This window comes from Mesoplodon mirus, assembly GCF_964341445.2.
Source record: "Mesoplodon mirus genome assembly, chromosome: 11".
NCBI lineage: Eukaryota > Metazoa > Chordata > Mammalia > Artiodactyla > Ziphiidae > Mesoplodon > Mesoplodon mirus.
In genome coordinates this window covers 67,929,573-67,949,601 of record NC_138987.1, presented here as the reverse complement: position 1 = coordinate 67,949,601, position 20,029 = coordinate 67,929,573, and the positions used below count along the sequence as shown (strand labels likewise).

At 38.4% G+C, this 20,029-nt stretch overlaps 1 protein-coding gene across 1 annotated transcript in view; it reads left to right on the top strand.

Annotated features, from left to right (window-relative positions):
- Positions 1–20,029, top strand: part of WIF1 (WNT inhibitory factor 1) — a 96,574-nt gene that overhangs the window by 31,443 nt on the left and 45,102 nt on the right. The window contains exon 3 of the mRNA XM_082635915.1: positions 17,525–17,633. Coding sequence (XP_082492041.1) covers positions 17,525–17,633 — 109 coding nt within the window. The remainder of the gene's footprint in view (positions 1–17,524; positions 17,634–20,029) is intronic.

Here is a 20,029-nt window from a genome sequence, read left to right as displayed (position 1 = left end):
CCCTAATATTCTGACATATTTTAAGTGGGCAAAATAGAGAGGCCATGAGGTTGGCTAATATTCAGATAGAAAATATGCTGCCCTGTCTTCGGCTCTTAAAAATCCTCCTGTAAGAATCTAAGGGCTTAAAACTATTACACTAAATAAGCAAAACGCCACAGAACTATCTTTTTCACAACAGCACCTCCAAACTTACTACATGTAGGCTTCTTTCTCCTGAGCCTTTGGATGAATCCTCAGGCAGATGCTGGAATTTCACTAGTCAGCCAGAGATATAAAATGTCCTCTGAGTATTTTCGTGCTAAGACTATTCTCATTTCAGTAATTAAAATATCCATTTCTGTATAGTAGTAAAAATTCTGATCTTTATTCATAGTTAAAATTCCTCTCCTCCCTTAGCTGTGACCTGGAAGGCACCATGGCTGACTCTTCTCACTAGGCCACTTCCCACGCCTCCAAGGCTAGACTGGGGCAAGGGGGTACAGGCTGGGGTGGGGGGAGCACGAGGAAGTGAGAGGAGATAAGCAGCAGGGTGTGATGTCACCCACAGTGTTTACCTCTGGCCCCAGAGGATGTTTAGAGCTGATCTTGTTCTTACGAGCAGCTTTCCTGGGTTCCTCCACTGGGAGGATCTGACCCCTTTGCCTGTGACAGGGCAATGCTTCCCCTCCAGCCAGGTGCTCATGATCACAGTGCCCTATCCACTGTGGTCCTGCCACACTTCCCTCCGTGCTGTTTCCTGATTGTCCCAGGTGCCATCCCACCTGAGGGACTTGGCACTAACTATCCCTTCTGCTGGCTTGCTCTTCCCCCAGATATTTGTTCAGTTATTTACAAGTTTTCCTCACACTCATATTCACCTACTTGTATTGAAATAGAACCTTTTCTGACAAAAGCAACGGATAAATTTTTTTTTAAGTACTGGTTTAAGTCAGTAGTATTTATTGCCTATATTGTCTAGTGTATAGTACAGTGTTAAACAAGGCAAGAGCTACAGAAGTCTTAATTTTTGTCTTAGAGAAACTCTGATAGTAATACTATTTGCCTGAACTTACTTAAGAATATAAGAGTACCGTCATCCCTCGGTATCCACAGGGTATTTGTTCCAAAAGCACACACAAATACCCAAATCCGAGGATGCTCCATCCCTTAGTATATAAAGTGGCTCAGTGTAATGAATACAGTCAACCCTGTGTATCTGCGGTTTCGCATCGGCAGTTTCATCCAATTTGAATCCATGGTTGGCTGACCAACTGTATTTTCTTCTGCTTAAATTAAATTCAGTGGGTTTTTTTTTTCTTACATCTTTATTGGAGTATAATTGCTTTACAATGGTGTGTTAGTTTCTGCTTTATAACAAAATGAATCAGTTATACATATACATCTGTTCCCATATCTCTTCCCTCTTGCATCTCCCTCCCTCCCACCCTCCCTACTCCACCCCTCTAGATGGTCACAGAGCACCGAGCTGATCTCCCTGTGCTATGCGGCTGCTTCCCACTATCCATCTACCTTTCATTTGGTAGTGTATATATGTCCATGCCTCTCTCTCGCTTTGTCACAGCTTACCCTTCCCCCTCCCCATAAAATCAAGTCCATTCTCTAGTAGGTCTGTGTCTTTATTCCTGTCTTACCCCTAGGTTCTTCATGACATTTTTTTTCCTTAAATTCCATGTATATGTGTTAGCATACGGTATTGTCTTTCTCTTTCTGACTTACTTCACTCTGTATGACAGACTCTAGGTCTATCCACCTCATTACAAATAGCTCAATTTCGTTTCTTTTTATGGCTGAGTAATATTCCATTGTATATATGTGCCACATCTTCTTTATCCATTCATCCAATGATGGACACTTAGTAAATTCAGTTTTTTATCCCATACAACCAATTTCCTATATTACAATTTGAATGGAAAGAAATCAGACAATAGGTAAAATGTTACTGTGGTTAAATTATACTGTGCTTTTATTTCCAAAAGTATGTTTGATTTTCCTATATCTTGTCTTTTATCCTAGGGATCAATTTCAGCCAACAGCTCTGATGATGGGAAAGGTTTTAAAGTAAATTAATTCCAATTAATTAATAAAAACGTTTCCAAATTGAAACATGAACAGAAGAATAAGTCATTGTATTTAGTGGATCTTTCTTTAGTTATTCCTTCTTTTATTTATCCTATGAATATTGATTGAGCACTTTCCATGTGGCAGGCACTGCTCTACGTGCCAGGGATGCAGCAGTGAACAAAAGAGGTAAAGTGCTGGCCCTCATAGAGCTTACTTTCCATGTGGTAAATAGGAGACATAATTTTTAAAAGTTTAAATGGACATATATCAAGTGATGATAAGTGCTATGTGGAAAATTAAAGCAGAAAATAAGAATATGCATGGTGGGTGTTGCTATTTCAGAGACGATGAACGAGCAAGGCTGCTTGGATGACATTTTACTTGAAACCGGAATAAAATTCAGGGAGCAAGCTGTGCAGATATCTGGGGCAAGAGCATCACAGCAGAAAGAATAGTTAGTGCCAAGCTCCTCAGGTGGGAATATACCTGGCATGTTAAGGCAACAGCAGGAAGCTAGTGTGTCTGGAGCAGGTGGGGAGCCTTAGTTACGAGCATCCGGCCAGAGGGGAAGCATTGCCGTATCGCTTGGGATGTGTTATTCTCTGTGAATTGAAGGTCATCCAGTCAACATAGATGCCAATATGAGACTTCATTTTCTTTTTTAAAACGCTTTTATCATGGAAAATGTAAAAAAAAAAATACAAATATAGACAGAATAGAAAAATGAACACCCATGTATCTGTCACCCAAATTCAAGAATTATTAACTCATGGCCGGTCTTGTTTCATCTGTACTCCCCAACTACTTCCCCTTCCATAGTATTTTGAAACAATTTCAGGTATCTTATCATTTCATCCACAAATATATTTAGTATGTATCTATAAAGATAACTTAAAAAAAACCCACACTATTAAATTGTTAAAAATAATTCTCTAATACAAACAAATATCCAGTTAATGTTTAAATTTCCGACTATCTCTCATAAACATCATACATTTTTAAAGGTTTGTTTATTTGAATGAGGATCCAAAAATAAGGTCCACGTATTGTGATTGGTTGATAAGTCTTTTAGGTCTCTTTTAATCTATGTTTCCCCTCCATTGCTCTCATTTTTAAATTTCTTCAAATTTTTGTTGAGGAGACTAGGTTTTTGGCATATAGAGTTTCCCATAGCCTAGATATTTCTGATTACATCTCTGTGGTGTAGTCATACTTGTTCTTCTATCCTCTAAATTAATAGTTTGAAAAGACATTTCTAACTTGTTTTAAAGCTAAAGAAGTAAGGTAATTGCAATTTTGCCTACATAGGATAACCTGAACTATAAACCCATGTCTGCAATAAGCAGAAAAGGAAAAGTTTTTTAGACTATTTTCTCAGCCACTTCTCTCCTTTTGAACTCTTCTCCCTATAACCACAGCACATGGCTGATGTCCTTCAGGACTGTGAGAACCCTCTTGATCACACTCCTCCAGCCCCAAACACCCAGAAATCCTCAGACTGCTTCCTTCTACCTATGGGTTCTCCCACTGTCTAGAAACTGCTACCACACCCCATCAATAAGGGACTTGCATATTAATCCTACTATTTGTTGAATGCTTACTGTGTGCCAACATTGGCTATCTACTTTACACACATTATTTATTTTAATCCTTGCAACAGTGCTATAAAGTAGGTTGTGGCCTCCCTTCAGTTCCTCAAGCTTGCCAAAGTCCTGATCTTTCCTCTGCCGAAAATGCTGCTCCCTCTTTCACCTGTTTAACTTCTGTGCATTCAGCAGACCTCAGGCGAGCCTTTCTTGACCCCAAGCTAAGTCAAATTACATATTCTCAAAGCTCTACATACTTCTCCTCTGAAGTACTTTATCACAGTCTTAATTATTTGATTAATGATCAACCCCCTTCCAGCCTGCAAACTCCATAAGGACAAAAACTAGATCTGTTTTTACTCATCCTTGGCACTGTAGGCATACACAAAGCCTAGTGTCTGGCACACTCAATACATATGTGTTGAATGAATAAGAGGCTGAGATTTTGCCCAAGGCCAGCTAGTAAGTAGTGGAGTTAGAATTTGAGCCAAGTTGGTCTGACTGTAGCCCAAGTCTCACCCAAATTCACCCCAGCGTCTGGATGGTGTTATTTGGACTGCTAGCTGTCTCAGTGGAGGGCCAGCTCAGAGGCAGCTTAGTTTTCTTGTGTGTGGCCTCATTGTCACCCGTTTCCTGCTGACTTGTGACTAGAATTCCAGTCTACCTCTCTTAATCAAAGCTTCACAAGTATACTGGGGTTTCTGTTTCATTTAAAGTCAGAAATTTCATGACTTGGACTAGACATGGTAAGACATGATTTACCTGTTATTTTTAAGGAGATGACTAATTGGACTTAAAGCTTGTATCTGTTTTTTTATAATCATTTTTGAGCCACAAAAAATATATTAGTCACCGGGGATTCAAATAAGAACAGACAAGATCCTCTGCCTAGAGGAGAGTGGGAAGACAAGTAAATAGATTGTTAGCATAAACACAATAGTAAAGATAAGGAAGAGGACAGGAAAGAAGCATCTGGAGTGGAAAAGTTTTACCAAAGAGGTGACATTTCACCTGAGTCTGGAGAGGTAAGTCAAGGTGGACCTTGCCTGGTGGACAAGGGCAGGGCTAGACATTCCAAGTGTAGAGGAGGGAGCAGGGTTCATGAGAGAGCATGGCAGCTCAGTGGATTCAAAGCTTGCTGTGACCGGATCAATGCCTCGTGAGGAAAGACATGAGAGAAGAGGCTGGTGGGCAGAGCCCAATGCAAAGCTGTAGCTGAACTCCTTGTGGTTAGAAATTATTAAGGGTTTTAAATGGGAGTGGTGATGTGGTCCAGCTGGCATTCAGGAGGAAAAACTGGATGATAATGTGGATTGGAGGGGATACATCTGGAGGTCATTCATTAATAGGAAGATTTGTTGAGGGACAATTACAGGAGCATGAATGAGAAATGTCTGAATTTTGGTCATAACAATGGGAAGGAAAGAAGGAAATAGATTTGAGAAATCAGTGAAAGTTTGTGGAGGTGGGTGTTGAAAGAATAGTCTAAAAAGACTGCCACGTTTATAGCTTGGGCCACTAGTTATAGAGTGCTTGCTGTCTAAAGACATATAAGTGAACAGGTTCATTGGGAAGATAATGAGTTTGGTTCAAGCATGTTAAGTCCAAGGGTAGATGTCTGGTAGACAGCTTTCAATATGAATCTAGAGCTCAGAAGAAGGGTGAAAACTGGAGATAAAAATTTGGAGATCATGGAAATGTAGGTGTAAATCGAAGACATAGAAACAATTAAGATACCCCAAGAAGAGAGCAGAAGCAAGAAGAGCAGACCGGAAGTTGTATCCTGGAAACATCAACCTTGAAGGCAGTGGTTCTTAACTTTTTTTTTTTTTTTGAGTCATGGACTCCTCTAAGAATGTGATAAAAGCTAGGGTCTACTCTCCCCCCAGAACAGTCATATACATATAAACAGAAAAGCTATGGATTCTCTAATGGTGTATGGGCCCACATTCCAAACTCGTTGTAAGGTGCAGTTATAAAAAGAGAAGCATGTGAAGGTCATAGAGAAAGACTGATCAGAGAAGGAGACAGAAAACCCAGATTGTTGCTATGTATAGGTCAAAGAGAGAGAGAAGTTGACTGTGTTAAAAAATTTAAGAGAATACAGGAGAGATTAAGGCAGAAAAGTGCTCAATGGATTTAACAACTTGAAAGTCATCAGTGACCTTTTAGGAAAACATTTTAATAGTAATGAGAGAAAAAGCCATACTCTAGTGAGCTGAAGACTGATGGGCAAGAAAACCAAGGCCACAAGTATAGCCTCCTCTGGAAGCATCATAATAATAGGAAGGAAGAAAGATAGCCTGGTAGGCACAGGGTTGGGTTTTTAACCTTTTCATCACATTATTATAGATGAGAGAAGATGACATTATTGATGGAGCCAGTCTCAGAGGATGTGGGAAGGAAGCAGGATGGAATGTGGATGTGGCCTATTTGTAGGCAGACGGAGGAAAGTTGAGAGAATTCCTATCTAGCAGTCTCTGTTTTCATTGTGGATAAGATATTGTCGTCAGTTGAGTGAAGACAGCAGGAATGGGGCGGAGGACTTGGGGGAATCTATGGAATTGTGTGTAGGAGAAGGGAGAAACTAGGGATGTTTAAAAGGATTGCTCAGGGGTCCTCGGAGACGACTGGAGTTGGCCACATAGATTTAGCCAGTCCTCAGATTATGGGTTTTCAACATCAGTAGTCTCCAGGAAATTGCTTCAGTTCTGTTTCTCTTTTTCTTAAAGAGGGATGATTGGTGCATGGATGACTAACAATTTTATAACAGCAAATATTCAGAGGAGCTTAGAAGATTTAAAAGGCTAATTGTGCTATGTGTTCAAGGCAATGGCTTTTTCTGAAGTATAAAAAAATTTATAGTGGTGACTGTTATTTGAATCTTTTGCTAGTAAGCCTAGTTCTCTAAATTTTGGACTTTGAAAATCTAATTATGAGGTTACAGATTTTTTTTCTCTTTGGCTCTTAGGTAGGAACAGAACAACTGGCTATTGGAGGATATCTTGTCACATAGTATTCTGATATATGAAATTGAAATGATATGAACAAAGAAGTCAAATTAAGGCATATCTCATAACCATTAACAAGTTAGTTTAATGCATTTTTTTAAAACAAAGTTAAAGGAGAAAGTCTGTTTTTTCTGGGTTTTATCAAAGAAGTTAATACTGTCCATGTGGATTCAATAAAGAAAAATTAAAGAATTGCAGAAGCAATTCTTTACCTGAAGCTTAAACTAAGAAAAATATGACCTAATATTAAATATTTTAAAAGCCATCACTGAGACTATCTCCTGACATTTCTAAGTCCATTAAAAATTTCAAACACTTTTTATCAATAGAATGTAATAAATATATACCTCTAGAGAGAAATTATAAAGAACTCGGAAAGAAATGGAATATTAACTTTGCCTCTTTTGAGCTACTTATATGTACTACCCAAATTTATTGGTACACTTTATAAGTGTCATTCTGCCCCCCAAAAATGTGATACACTGAGCTATACCACCAAGTGAATTATGTGAAAGAGGATAAGGGGATGAGATACTGATGAAGAATAAATGAGGTGTAAGGGTACATGCGCGGTTTCTAAATTATTATTAGAGAAATAGCTCTTAGCACATTCTCTCCCACCCACCACCTCCGTTAAGTGAATACCCGATGACTGCTTCCGAAGCTTTAAGAAAAGAAATATTCAAATATAAATCTTGAGATGTGAAGGAAAAAATAGAAAAAGTATTCCTTTTCCTTTGTCAGAACTGAACTCTCCCTCTCCCATCTCCTCTAGAACACTTGCATCCATACTGCTGCTTTATTAGCCCTTCCATGGTCTCCAATAATTATTCTTAGTGTCCAGGAGACATTGTAGCTGTGCTCCTGAGTTCCTCCACACTGGTTTTTTTCCCCCATACCTCCTGCATAGACTGTCCCTAGCCCTCAAAGTGCCAGCTGCACCACTTGTAATGATGTTTTCTTTCCTCAGTCCCTTACCTTACCCCACGCACTATTGCCCAATATGGTCCTTCTTCCTACTGCCCAGTTTTTAGGTTGGCACTGACCCATAACTTTACAAATCCTTCAATTAGGGCAGGCTTATTCTGAGAAGGAGGTACTTGTCCCAGAAGCCTTGAGGAATAAAAAGAAATGAAGCTTTCAGAAACCCCACTGCTCTCGATGATCTCAGAGAGGCAGCAGTGAGCGGTCCTGAAGAGAGACCTTAGTTCCGTGCCCAGGAATTGAACCCGGGTAGCATGGATGAAAAAAACCAGGAATCCTAGCTGCTGGACCACCAGGAGCTATAGGCTAAAGACAAAGTTTCCCTGGCTCTTATCCCCATTTGAAAGCAAGAATGTTTCAAGGAGGTAAAAACAGGTACAAAGTTTATTATCAGAGACACAGCATAACATGTAGGAGAGCACACAGATGAGCCTGTTTATTTAAGACAGAAGCAAGGCAGAAATACACACCCAGAGGGAAAGGGTACGGGCATCCTCTCTAATGAGGAGGAGCGCAGTAAAGAGGTGATTTAAATCACTTATATAGGACAGTCCTTCCGGGTCTTTGTTTACCTTTGGACAATTATCTTGTTCTATTTTCCACACTTGACTGGTCCTAGGATCCTCCCCAACATGTGTGCACAAATTTTTGCTAAGATGTATCCCACCACAGAGGCCTGTGGGGCGTAATCCACACTTATTATGGGGTGGCGCACCCTCCCTTTTTCACCGCCAAGGAGCTTTCCCGTGCATGTGCAGACAGGGAAGTTTTCCTTGACCTCAGCAGTGGTCATCTTATCTCTTTACTTCAGCAGAGCTCAGTTTCTGGAGTGTCTGGTGAGAACAAAGCTTCAATTTTACTCCACCTGACAAACACCAGCCATCCAGCCCAGGGGCCCATCTATCTCCTACCCTACCAACATTGCTCTTTCCAAGGGAAATTTTGGCAGTCTGGTGAATGTGTGCTGAACGGGGCTGTATTTTGTTTAGAGCCTACATGGTCTTTATACTGATACCCTTTTTTTCAGTCTTCGAAAGAACTTTAAAAAAACCTTTTCCATTCTCTAATGCTTTGCTGTTCTGCTGCCTTGTTATACCCCTCCCTCAAAAAAATTAAAAAGAAAACAAAACCTAACTTTTCATTTTATCGAATACAAAATAGCAATATAGCTCTCTTGCATTGCTTTCCTATCTTTAGGAATCTTAAAAGAGAGTGAGTAGCCAGGGATTTGTCAAATAACCCAGTCTGTTTCTGGTTTGCATGAGCGATGATGGTTCCAAACCCTAGGAGGAAAAAATGGAAAATGTCTTAGATATTTCAGATTCATGTGAAGCCAAACTGTGTGATCTCCTGCCAGTTTTAGTTTACAAAACTCTTGTGGTCCCGGGTGTGTTTACTTGGACTTTAAGTTTTACTATTACCATTATATTCCAATAACTCCACTCCCTCAACCAGCCCACTGACTGTGGTCTACTCTAGTGTGTATAAAAACGATTACTAGAACAGAAGAACTAGGCTGATTGAAATTCTCTCCTTAAAAATGTTAATTTCAATGTCAATTTAATCCAAGCCAGCGACATAATTAAATAACTACTCTGCATGAGAAGGTGCTTTTTCTTTTTGTTGTTGAAACAAGTTCCTCTTAGGGCCAGTTTCAAAAGAAAGCAGGAAAAAAGTCATTGTTGATATTTCAGTGACATTGGCAATTGCATATTGTAACTTACAGAATGCAAAATTTATGTAAATTTTACAAAATTTATAAACTTTTAAAATTATATAAATTACATGTCATTATAAGTATATATATGTAACTTATAGGAGAGATGCAAGTGGGAAATATGAACCAGAAGAGCACTGGACAGTCATGTTTCAGAACTGGACCTTGTTTACACGATTTGCTTATATTCCTTCTGGGAGCCTGATTGCCAAGGTTTTGTCCCCAAACAAGCATAAAACGGTTACAAACTATGCCCAGATTGGCTGGATATCAAATGTCAGTGTTTGTTTGATTGCTCTTTTCTTCTAAAATGTTCTCTATTCTCTATGTATGCTGCGGTGACTGCCACACAGCAAAGTAAAAGAGAATCTTTTGACCCATAAAAGTAATTTAGCAATTGCCAGAACAGAGAAGCTGCTGCCTATCAGTAGAATCAAAGGCTAATGCCAATTCACCACAACAATGTGTTCTGGAATGCAGTGGGCTTACACATCTGGACGTTTCTTGGTAGGTCATTCATTCATTCAGCAAATATTTATTAAATACCTTGTGCTGTGCACAAGGCTGAGTGAATCTCCAATAGAGTTCTGGAAAAAAAAAATATAATCCCATCCTCAACACAAAGAATCCAAAATGTATATGAGAATACATGATATACACATGTGAAAAGTTTCATAATAATACATGGCGGTACATGTTTAAGGGCCAGGCTGGTTTAAGTCCTATCACAGGTCAGTATAGCCCAAAACACTGGAATACAGGTGTGGTTCTGGTATGTACAGAGCAGGCCAGTTGAGCTCCATCAGTGTATCCCTGTTGGGGAGTAGTAAGAAATAAAGGAAATGTGTAGCCAAATTGTGGAGGACATTCAAACAGGCTAAAGGCCTTATCTTGGAGATAAAGAGAGACAGGAAAGGATTGTGATGTGGCAAAAGTGATACTAATTCAAAAAGATACATGAGCCCCTATGTTCATAGCAGCACTGTTTACAATAGCCAAGACATGGAAACAACCCAAGTGCCCAACAGATGATTGGATTAAGGAGATGTGGTTTATACATACAATGGAATATTACTCCACCATAAAAAAGAATGAAATACTGCCATCTGCAGCAGTGTGGATGAACCTAGAGAATATTATGCTTATTGAAATAAGTCAGACAAAGAAAAATACTTTGTATCACTTATATGTGAAATCTAAAAAATAACACAGGGACTTCCCTGGCGGTCCAGTGGTTGCGATTTCGCCTTCCAGTGCAGGGGGCGTGTGGGTTCAACCCCTGGTTGGGGAGCTGGGATCCCACACGCCTCTCCGCCAAGAAGCCAAAACATAAAACAGAAGCAGTATTGTAACAAATTCAATAAAGACTTTAAAAATAGTCCACATCAAAAAAATAGAAAATAATACAAATAAATGTATATACAAAACAGAAACAGACTCACAGATATAGAATACAAACTTGTGGTTACCAAAGGGGTGAGGGAAGGGGGGAGAGGCAAATTAGGAGGATAGGATTAAGAAATACAAACTACTATATATAAAATAGATAAGCAACAAGTATATACTGTGTAGCACCAGGAATTATACCCATTATCTTGTAATAACCTATCATGGAATATAATCTGCAAAAATACTGAATCACTATGTGGTGCACCTGAAACTAACACAATATTGTAAGTCAACTATACTTCAATAAAAAGTGATGTTTTCATTAGATATATTGGCTTATGGCAGATATTTTAAAGAGGCAGAGAGGAAGAATATTTCAGAAATGTTACAGTAATGCCACCTTGAAGCAATAAAGGTTGGGTTAGGGTGAGCAGTGGGAATGAAAGGAAGAGATAGAATCGATGTGGCACATATATACAATGGAATATTACTCAGCCATAAAAAGAAATGAAATTGAATTATTTGTAGTGAGGTGGATGGACCTAGAGTCTGTCATACAGAGTGAAGTAAGTCAGAAAGAGAAAGACAAATAACCGTATGCTAACACATATATGGAATCTAAGAAAAAAAAAAGGTCATGAAGAACCTAGGGGTAAGATGGCAATAAAGACACAGACCTACTAGAGAATGGACTTGAGGATATGGGGAAGGGGAAGGGGAAGCTGGGACAAAGTGAGAGAGTGGCATGGACATATATACACTACCAAACATAAAATAGATAGCTAGTGGGAAGCAGCCGCATAGCACAGGGAGATCAGCTCGGTGCTTTGTGACCACCTAGAGGGGTGGGATAGGGAGGGTGGGAGACGCAAGAGGGAAGAGATATGGGAACATATGTATATGTATAGTTGATTCACTTTGTTATAAAGCAGAAACTAACACACCATTGTAAAGCAATTATACTCCAATAAAGATGTTAAAAAAAAAAGATTACGAAAAGAGAAAGGATAAGATTTTGGTGTCTGGCTATGGGGAGAGGCAAGAAACAACTCTAAGGTTTGGTGCCTTTATTATGGAAAAATGATAATACTGTCGACAGATGCAAAGAAATCAGGTGGGGATGGTGCTTTGTGAATGAGGCTCCATGCTGACACAGCACGCCATGATGTGGTGTAAATGGTTCGCGCTGAGCATCATTGCTCAGAAGGAAATATTCAGTACTTCAGTCTGTGAAAGTGCAGGCGTTTTATGGCAGAATGTAAAGAATGAAGAGCTGAGGCTTGAGTCCGAATGATTTTCTGAGACTGTGAGCTGAGAGGAGACTTAATAAGGACATGCAGGAAAGTCAAGATGTGGGACAAGAATCAGCAGACTGTCACAGAATCCAAGGATAAGGAGTTGTGAGTTTGAAGGATGAAATTTTGCAGAGAGGTAACAAGAAGAATGCCGAGGAAGAACGTGAGATCTGGCATTTTTGGTCTAGACATTCAGGTGTCAGATTATTTTAAGCATTGGGCATGCTTATTCGTTTTTGTTTGGGACTTCAGCATTGAACTATTTTCCTTTCTTATTTTAGTAGATTTCTTCTTGCACTTCACATACCGCGTAGGAGCTATTTTATATCCCTTTTGTAATTCTCAGGCTCAGGGCCTGGCTAATCTGAACATACTTGTATGCTATAATAGTAGGCTGTTGTGACAATTAAATGAACAGTGACTAGAGTATAATGAACACTCAGCAAAAATTATTGGTAAAATTTCAAACTTTATGGCAGTATGTTCTGTATTTTTAAAATAAATTTATTTATTTATTTATATTTTTTATTTTTGACTGCGTCGGGTCTTCATTTCTGCGTGCGGGCTTTCGCTAACTGTGGTGCGTGGGGGCTGCTCTTCATTGTGGTGCGCAGGCTTCTCGTTGCGGTGGCTTCTCTTGTTGCGGAGCACGGGCTCTAGGCGCGCAGGCTTCAGTAGTTGTGGCTCGCGGGCTCTAGAGCGCAGGCTCAGTAGTTGTGGCGCACGGGCTTAGTTGCTCTGCGGCATGTGGGATCTTCCCAGACCAGAGCTCGAACCCATGTCCCATGCATTGGCAGGAGGATTCTTACCCACTTGCACCACCAGGGAAGTCCTGTTCTGTTTTTTGGGGGTTTTTTGTGTGTCTTTTTTTTTGCGGTACGCGGGCCTCTCACTATTGTGGCCTCTCGCGTTGCGGAGCACAGGCTCTGGACACGCAGGCTCAGCGGCCATGGCTCATGGGCCCAGCCGCTCCGCGGCATGTGGGATCTTCCCGGACCGGGGCACGAACCCGTGTCCCCTGCATCGGCAGGCGGACTCTCGACCACTGTGCCACCAGGGAAGCCCCCTGTTCTGTATTTTTAAATCACCTGAAACTTTTGGAGGGACAAATACGATACCTTTATTGTTTAAGTTTTCCCATGAACACTTAGGCCAACATCGTAATACATAAAGTTAAAAGAGGTTTGAGAGCCATGGTTTTATGAAGAACCTTTGATTCTTAACTCAGAGGTTCCTGCAATTATTGTGCTTATTAGATTAAGTGTACACCATAAACTCAGAACTTCAAAGGTGGAAAAGAAATACTGGATTCTCTCCATTCCTTCCAATGGTTAATGCGGTTCTCTGCTTCCTTTCTCCATGTCTACCCAAAAATGAGTGCCAGAGCAAAGGCCTTATGAGTTATCCCATTTTGCTGTTTAAATGATGTCTTCATCTCTTCTGGAAGGAACAACTCTAATATTCAGCCAAGTTGCTTGGAAGCAAGTTAAATGGCTTCCAGCCCTCCTTTCTTGATAATATTTGGGTGTCTTTTATACCTCTCTATGAAAAGAAAATTTACTGCATGGCAAACCAGGCCAGCAAGATTTCTCAGCAACTTAATTTAGAAGTGAATTATTCTTCTGAATAGACCCATTCTTTGTTTGAATACAAGGCAGTCCTTTCATGTGTTTCCCAAATAAGCATCCTAGTTACCACTACCTGAGTTTCCAATAGTGTCATTTAATGTAACAGAATGTACTTTTTCCTCATAGAGGTTTTATGCTCTCCAACATGCCACCTCCCTATTGCAGTTCATGCTCTGAGTTACTTTTATCTCAGTAATAAATGTGCAATTTGTGAAACTTGTTCCCAAACTTTAAAGCTAGCTCTCTGTTCTCTTTGGCATAGAATTTAGGTTTTATTTGCCCCCAACTAAGTTTTTCCAGGAGAGAGTTTTGGGACTAAGAATGTTTATTATAAATAAAGTAAAAACATAAAGTCCTGTCTAGGAGTTATGACATTAATAAATCTATCACCTCTTTCTTCAGCCATTTTCTATGATTTTAAGGGAAATATTTAAGCCCTTAAGCTAAATGAGGAATATATTTCCTCTCTACCTCATGGTGATGATAATTTATTTGTAAAAATATTTATATGGTATTGGTGATTTTGATAGATTGCTTTATAATGACAAAGTGAAACTGAAAGAAGTCAGTGTTGAGATCAGACAAAGGGTTGGTCAATTTCTAAGTGGTTTTCAAGTTGGAGTTTTTAAGAAGGAAGTGGACATGAACATGGACAAAGTCCTTTTGAAAAATATATGCCAGGTATGAAGAAAATTATATACTTTAGAGATTATAGCATCATAATCTCTAAAAAGAAAGCCAAATAAGTAAAAAGGTTTTCTCTAGCAGCTGCCTTTTGCTGATAAGATCCGAAGAAGAAACTGTTTTGACCAGTTCCTTGTGATAGTCTTAGAACTGTAGTAGAAAAGCCATGATGTTTACTGATTCTCAAAGAAATCAAACGGACATCCTAAAACCTGTAGTGTAAAAATTTGTGATTGATAAGATCAGAGTATTGGCTTGCCAGAGAAGTTCATTAAACCTAGCTGCATCCTGTGGCGAGGCCATGCCAATGCTAATTATAAACTCTCTGGAACTGCATATAGCGCATTCATGCTTCCCAACCTACTTTATATGACCACACTCAAAAGCAACAACAGGAGACCCAAAGGTTCTATGAAGTTATATTTCTGGACTGAGTGAAATTCTTTCAGCCCCACTTTCTGTGAACATCATCAAAAGCTTTTGAAAGAGACATTCAGAATCTGCTTAAATACCCGAGTGTTGTTTCCTGGAAGCACACTTTCAGGGAGACTGCAAGAGATTAAATACATTGTTACGTGAGCGTGGCCCCAGTAAATAGAAGCCCAAGAAGAATATTTCAACTCTGATCAGAGATTTATACAAATAGAGCCAATGATTATCATCAGCCACACAGAACTGAAAGCAGGGTATATGATTAATGTCTGTTGTTAAATAAGTGTATTTATTTCACTATAAAAGTCATGGAACCACATGTGGAAAATTTGGAAAAGAGAGAAAAAGGAAAAAAATCAGTTACTATCAATCCTACACAGTCATGCAGGGCAGGAAAAGAGATGCAGACGTAGAGAATGGATTTGTGGACGCAGGGTGGGAAGGGGACGGTGGGACGAAGTGAGAGAGTAGCATTGACATATATACACTACCATGTGTAAAACAGACAGCTAGTGGGAAGCAGCCACATAGCACAGGGAACTCAACTCAGTGCTCTGTTATGACCTAGAGGGGTGGGAGATAGCTGATTCACATTGCTGTACAACAGAAACTAACACAACATTGTAAAGCAATTACACTCCAATTAAAAAAAAAAATCCTACACAGTCATTGTTTTAATCTTGGTGTCTAGTCTTTCATCCTTTTTCTTATTGCAAAAAATGATTTTAAAAACTTACTGAAATTATATTAGTTTTTATAAATGCAATTTTAAAATACATCATCCATATAAACATAGATTTAATTTATAATGTGAAAGGTATAATTATGGAGCAGCAAATGATAACATTATATGTTATTTGAAGCAATATAGCTACTGAAACGTTTTATTTTCACCATATTTCCACTCTGTCCACTCAGCTCTTTTCCATTGTTAAATGTACTATAAATACAAATATTTGGAATATTTTGGCATGTGGAATTTCACAAGTGGTTGTTGTGTTATTGTTGCTGATATTACTGTACTTGGTAATATAAATAACCAAAAGTTATTAATTACAAGGGCATACAGTGCTAAATCCCTTCATAATACCTACCATGATATGCTTTAGAACAAAAGGGGAATGACAAATATTATCTAGTAAAGTATAGAGGGAAGCACAGCCGGTAGAAGTCATTGAAAACACCTAGATTCACGAAACGCCATCTAAGAAGTAGCCCACTTTTAATAGTCATTGGTTTTCCTGAAGGGACATAAATAATGTTTTCTTTTTCAAAGGAATTCATTCCAATTGAATGACCTTTCCTGATGACACTCTTTTCATCAGAATTCTTGCAGTCCTTCCCTTAGACAGGGTAGGAATTAACTGTCTTATGACCCTTTATCCTCAGGGCCCTCCTAGTGAATGAATTTAGTAAAATTAATTCACACAACTCTTTTTACCCACCCAGGGAACCTTTCACAGTGGTCTTCTGGAACCACTGCCACAATTCAAAGAAGCGGTTGCAGTGGGAATTTGGTCAGTGAAGGTGCCCCCTTTAACCTAGTGAAACCTGCAAGTGCTTTTCAACTCACTCCAGTCATGGACAGTGTCCCTATAGCTGCTGAGATTACCCTTTTGCATTATCACCCTCATGGTAAAGTCCTTAATGCCTAATACATTGAGATTGTGACTTAAGGCAGAAAGTTGTGTCAATGTCTACCATATATCTCTTATATCTTCCACATTGGAAAATAAATTTTATACTGCATATACATTTTTATACTGCATATAAGATAGGCTGTATTCTTTTTTAAACTTCTTCCCAGCCCATGTTTATGTAATCAACTTAATTAACCCATCTAAATTCTGGATATCTCTACAGATAACTGCAGAACCTCTCAATCTGCCTATCTTTCATTTCAGAATCTGTGCTATTTATTGATTGTTCTTTATTCTTAAGCAAGAACACATTGTTTCCATCACAAACCGTTTTAATAATCCAGCTGAGAATCAGTTAAGCATCAAAGCTCTACAGTGAGATTATACATCACTACTTTCAGTATTTCATGGCCATTCAAGTAGCAAGAATCATTTTCTCAACTAGACTCAGTGGGAAAATGAAAATGTTTACAATGTAAAGCTTTACGGCTTGTTGTCATATTGAAGAGGTGGTTTTTACATTTTTAGACTTTTCTCTCCATACTTAAATTGAGATGTTAAATATAAACCTTCCAAAGGGAATGGTACTGAAAAATAAACGTTCACACCAAGTTAATTAAATTTTGGACTTTCATGTCTTCTTTTGCCAATAGATTGCTGCTTTCATTATCACTTATTTATTACATCTTTCCAAATTCTGGTCAAAGACTCACGTCAGATTTGAAAACAATTAAAGAATGACCCAAGAAGCTGAGATGGATTTTCTAAGGGCTAGTTGAAGATTGTTTTGACATCACCTGTTTCCTTAAGAGAAGTTATCTCAATCCCTTTAAGCTAAAAGGCTACCTTGTGAATATCTTGGATATGTGTTATTAATATTTTTAAAGAATCACTTCTCTCCAAGCAGAGTCTAATTCTAGAGTTCTAAAACCCAGAAGAGAGAGTTATGCCTACACAATATTTTAAGTGCCGTGTGCTCCAGAATTCCTGTAGTGAAAAATGTCAGTCTTCCATCAGAGGGATGATGAATTGAGAAGTGCCTTCCCACTCTCTGTGGTTTCCATGGTGCTGACTGTCAATGCCTTTTGTTGTAGGCAGAATACTTCTATGAATTCCTGTCCTTGCGCTCCCTGGATAAAGGCATCATGGCAGACCCAACCGTCAATGTCCCTCTGCTGGGAACAGTGCCTCACAAGGCATCAGGTGGGTGGTCTTTGCCTCAGAGAAAGGTTTACACTTAAAATATAATAGCGCTGGGAATAATATTTTAGATCCAGATGTCACCCATCAGAGAGATTACAGAATGTTTTACTGAAGAGATCTATTGATTTTAGGGCAAATCAGTTGTTAGGTCCCTATTTCCTTTGGGCAAAAGATTAGAACAGGCGTGAAGAAATGGAAGTTTTAGAATTTCCTAAAAACTCAGTTCATAAATGATTCCAGATTAGAAGAAGAAAAGTCACTATGTGAGATATACTTGGCCAACAAGTGTGAATTAATGTAGTACATATAAATGTGGCAAAGATGCCAAGTAAGTGATCGAGAGAGAACGGGACAAGTCAAGAAAAACTTCCCCTAAATGAACACTGTATTGAATAGGAATTTGAAGTAGACATAGAAAAGTAGGAGAAAGGGGTTCAGTCTTTCAGATCTAATCATCCTTCTCTACTAAGAAAATCCAGTATGCAGTTATTTGTTTAGAACTTTTCAACTTACAAAACACCAGTTCATGCATTATCTAATTTGTGTTCTGGGAGGGCGTCAAGGCCTGAATTACAGCTCCATTTTACAAATTAGAAAATTGAGGCTTGTGAGGTTTAACTGACTTTCCCATAGTCGTGTGTTAGTAATAAGCAGTGAAGCTGAGACTAGAGCCCAGGTTTTATGACTTTTAGAAAAATACAGAGATCACTTACGTAACCTATGTTACATTGAGTATATATATTTTTTTACATAACTGTAGTAATATTATATATTTGGTCTTGCATAATGATTTTTTGGCTTTTAATATTTTAACATAAGCATTTTCCCATGTCATTACAGATTTTTCCAAAAGTTATTTTTAATGCCCTTATAATATTGTTTTATGAACATACCGTAATTTATTTACTCATTCTCTTATTGTGTTACTTAGATTGTTTTTAGGGTTGGCATACTAGAAATATCACAGTAAACATCATTTTTAAAGTAACAGATGGTCAGTAGCCCTGTTTGTCTTATTCACCATGACTGCCAACCCAGGGCCCAGCATAGAACAGGCTCTCAGAAAATACTTGTTGGATTCATGTGTGTAGCAAAATCTTAAAGTTCATCTCATTATTTTGTTAAGAATAGATTCTTAGATGTAAAAGTATTGTGTCAAAGGATATGAACTATGAACTTTTTAAAAGGCTCTTAAATTGCCAAAATGCCAAATTACTTTCCGCAAAGGTTGTGCCTATTTGCACCCTGGCTAGCAGTGTTGGAGAGTACCTGGCTTACTAACTTCATCAACATGTGTTATTAATCATGTTAGCTGTTTTGCTGACTTAAAAAGTGAAAAGTGGTTTGTCAGTGTTCTTTCAATTTGATTGTTTAAATTCCTAGGAGGTAGGAAGTTATTTTCTTGTATCTGTTAGACAGTGTAAATGTCTGTGTGCCCTGCTCATTTTTATATTGAAATACTGTGGTTCTTCTTATTAATTCGCAAAGCTCACTATAAAGTACTGACTGTTGATTGCAATTTTTTCAATTTATGTTTTATTTTATTTTTTTGAGGAGGGATATGCAGAGGCTTTAAAATCCTGTGTGGTCAAAACTATCTTTTCCTTTGTGATGTTTTTCCTATTACTTTTATGCTTGGAAATTAATTCCTATTCCAGAGAACTGTTAGGTGATAATTTACACATGCTTCTAATATTTTATAAAAATTTATTTTGGCAGTAGTATGAGGTAGGGCTCAATCTGAATTATTTTTCTGAATTGTCGACTTTTCCAGTGTAAGAGGTTGGACTGACTCAAGATATGCTCTTTATTTTACAATAAGTTTTTTACAGATAAGAGTTGGTTTTAGAGACTACTGTTTGTTCTAATATTATAATATTTATAGTTTTATAATATATTAAAATAATTGATAGCAGAATCCTGTCTCTTAAAAAAGATTAGTCTTCTTCTTTTAGAGGAACATTAGAATGATTTGTCAGACATCAAATGAAGATCTCGTTAGGAGCTAATTTTTTTCTTTTCCATTAGGGTTTATTATAGGATATTGAATATAGTTCCCTGAGCTATGCAATAGGACCTTGTTGTTTATACATTCTATATATAATAGTTTGTATCTGCTAGTTCCAAACTCCCCATCCATCACTCCCCCACACCCCTCCCCCTTGGCAACCACAAGTCTGTTCTCTATGTGAGTCTGTTTCATATGTAAGTTCATTTGTGTCATATTTTAGGTTCCACAGATAAGTGATATCATATGGTATTTGTCTTTCTCTTTCTGACTTACTTCACTTAGTATGATCATCTCTAGGTCCATCCATGTAGCTACAAATGGCATTATTTCATTCTTTTTCATGGCTGAGTAATATTCCACTGTGTGTGTGTGTGTGTGTGTGTGT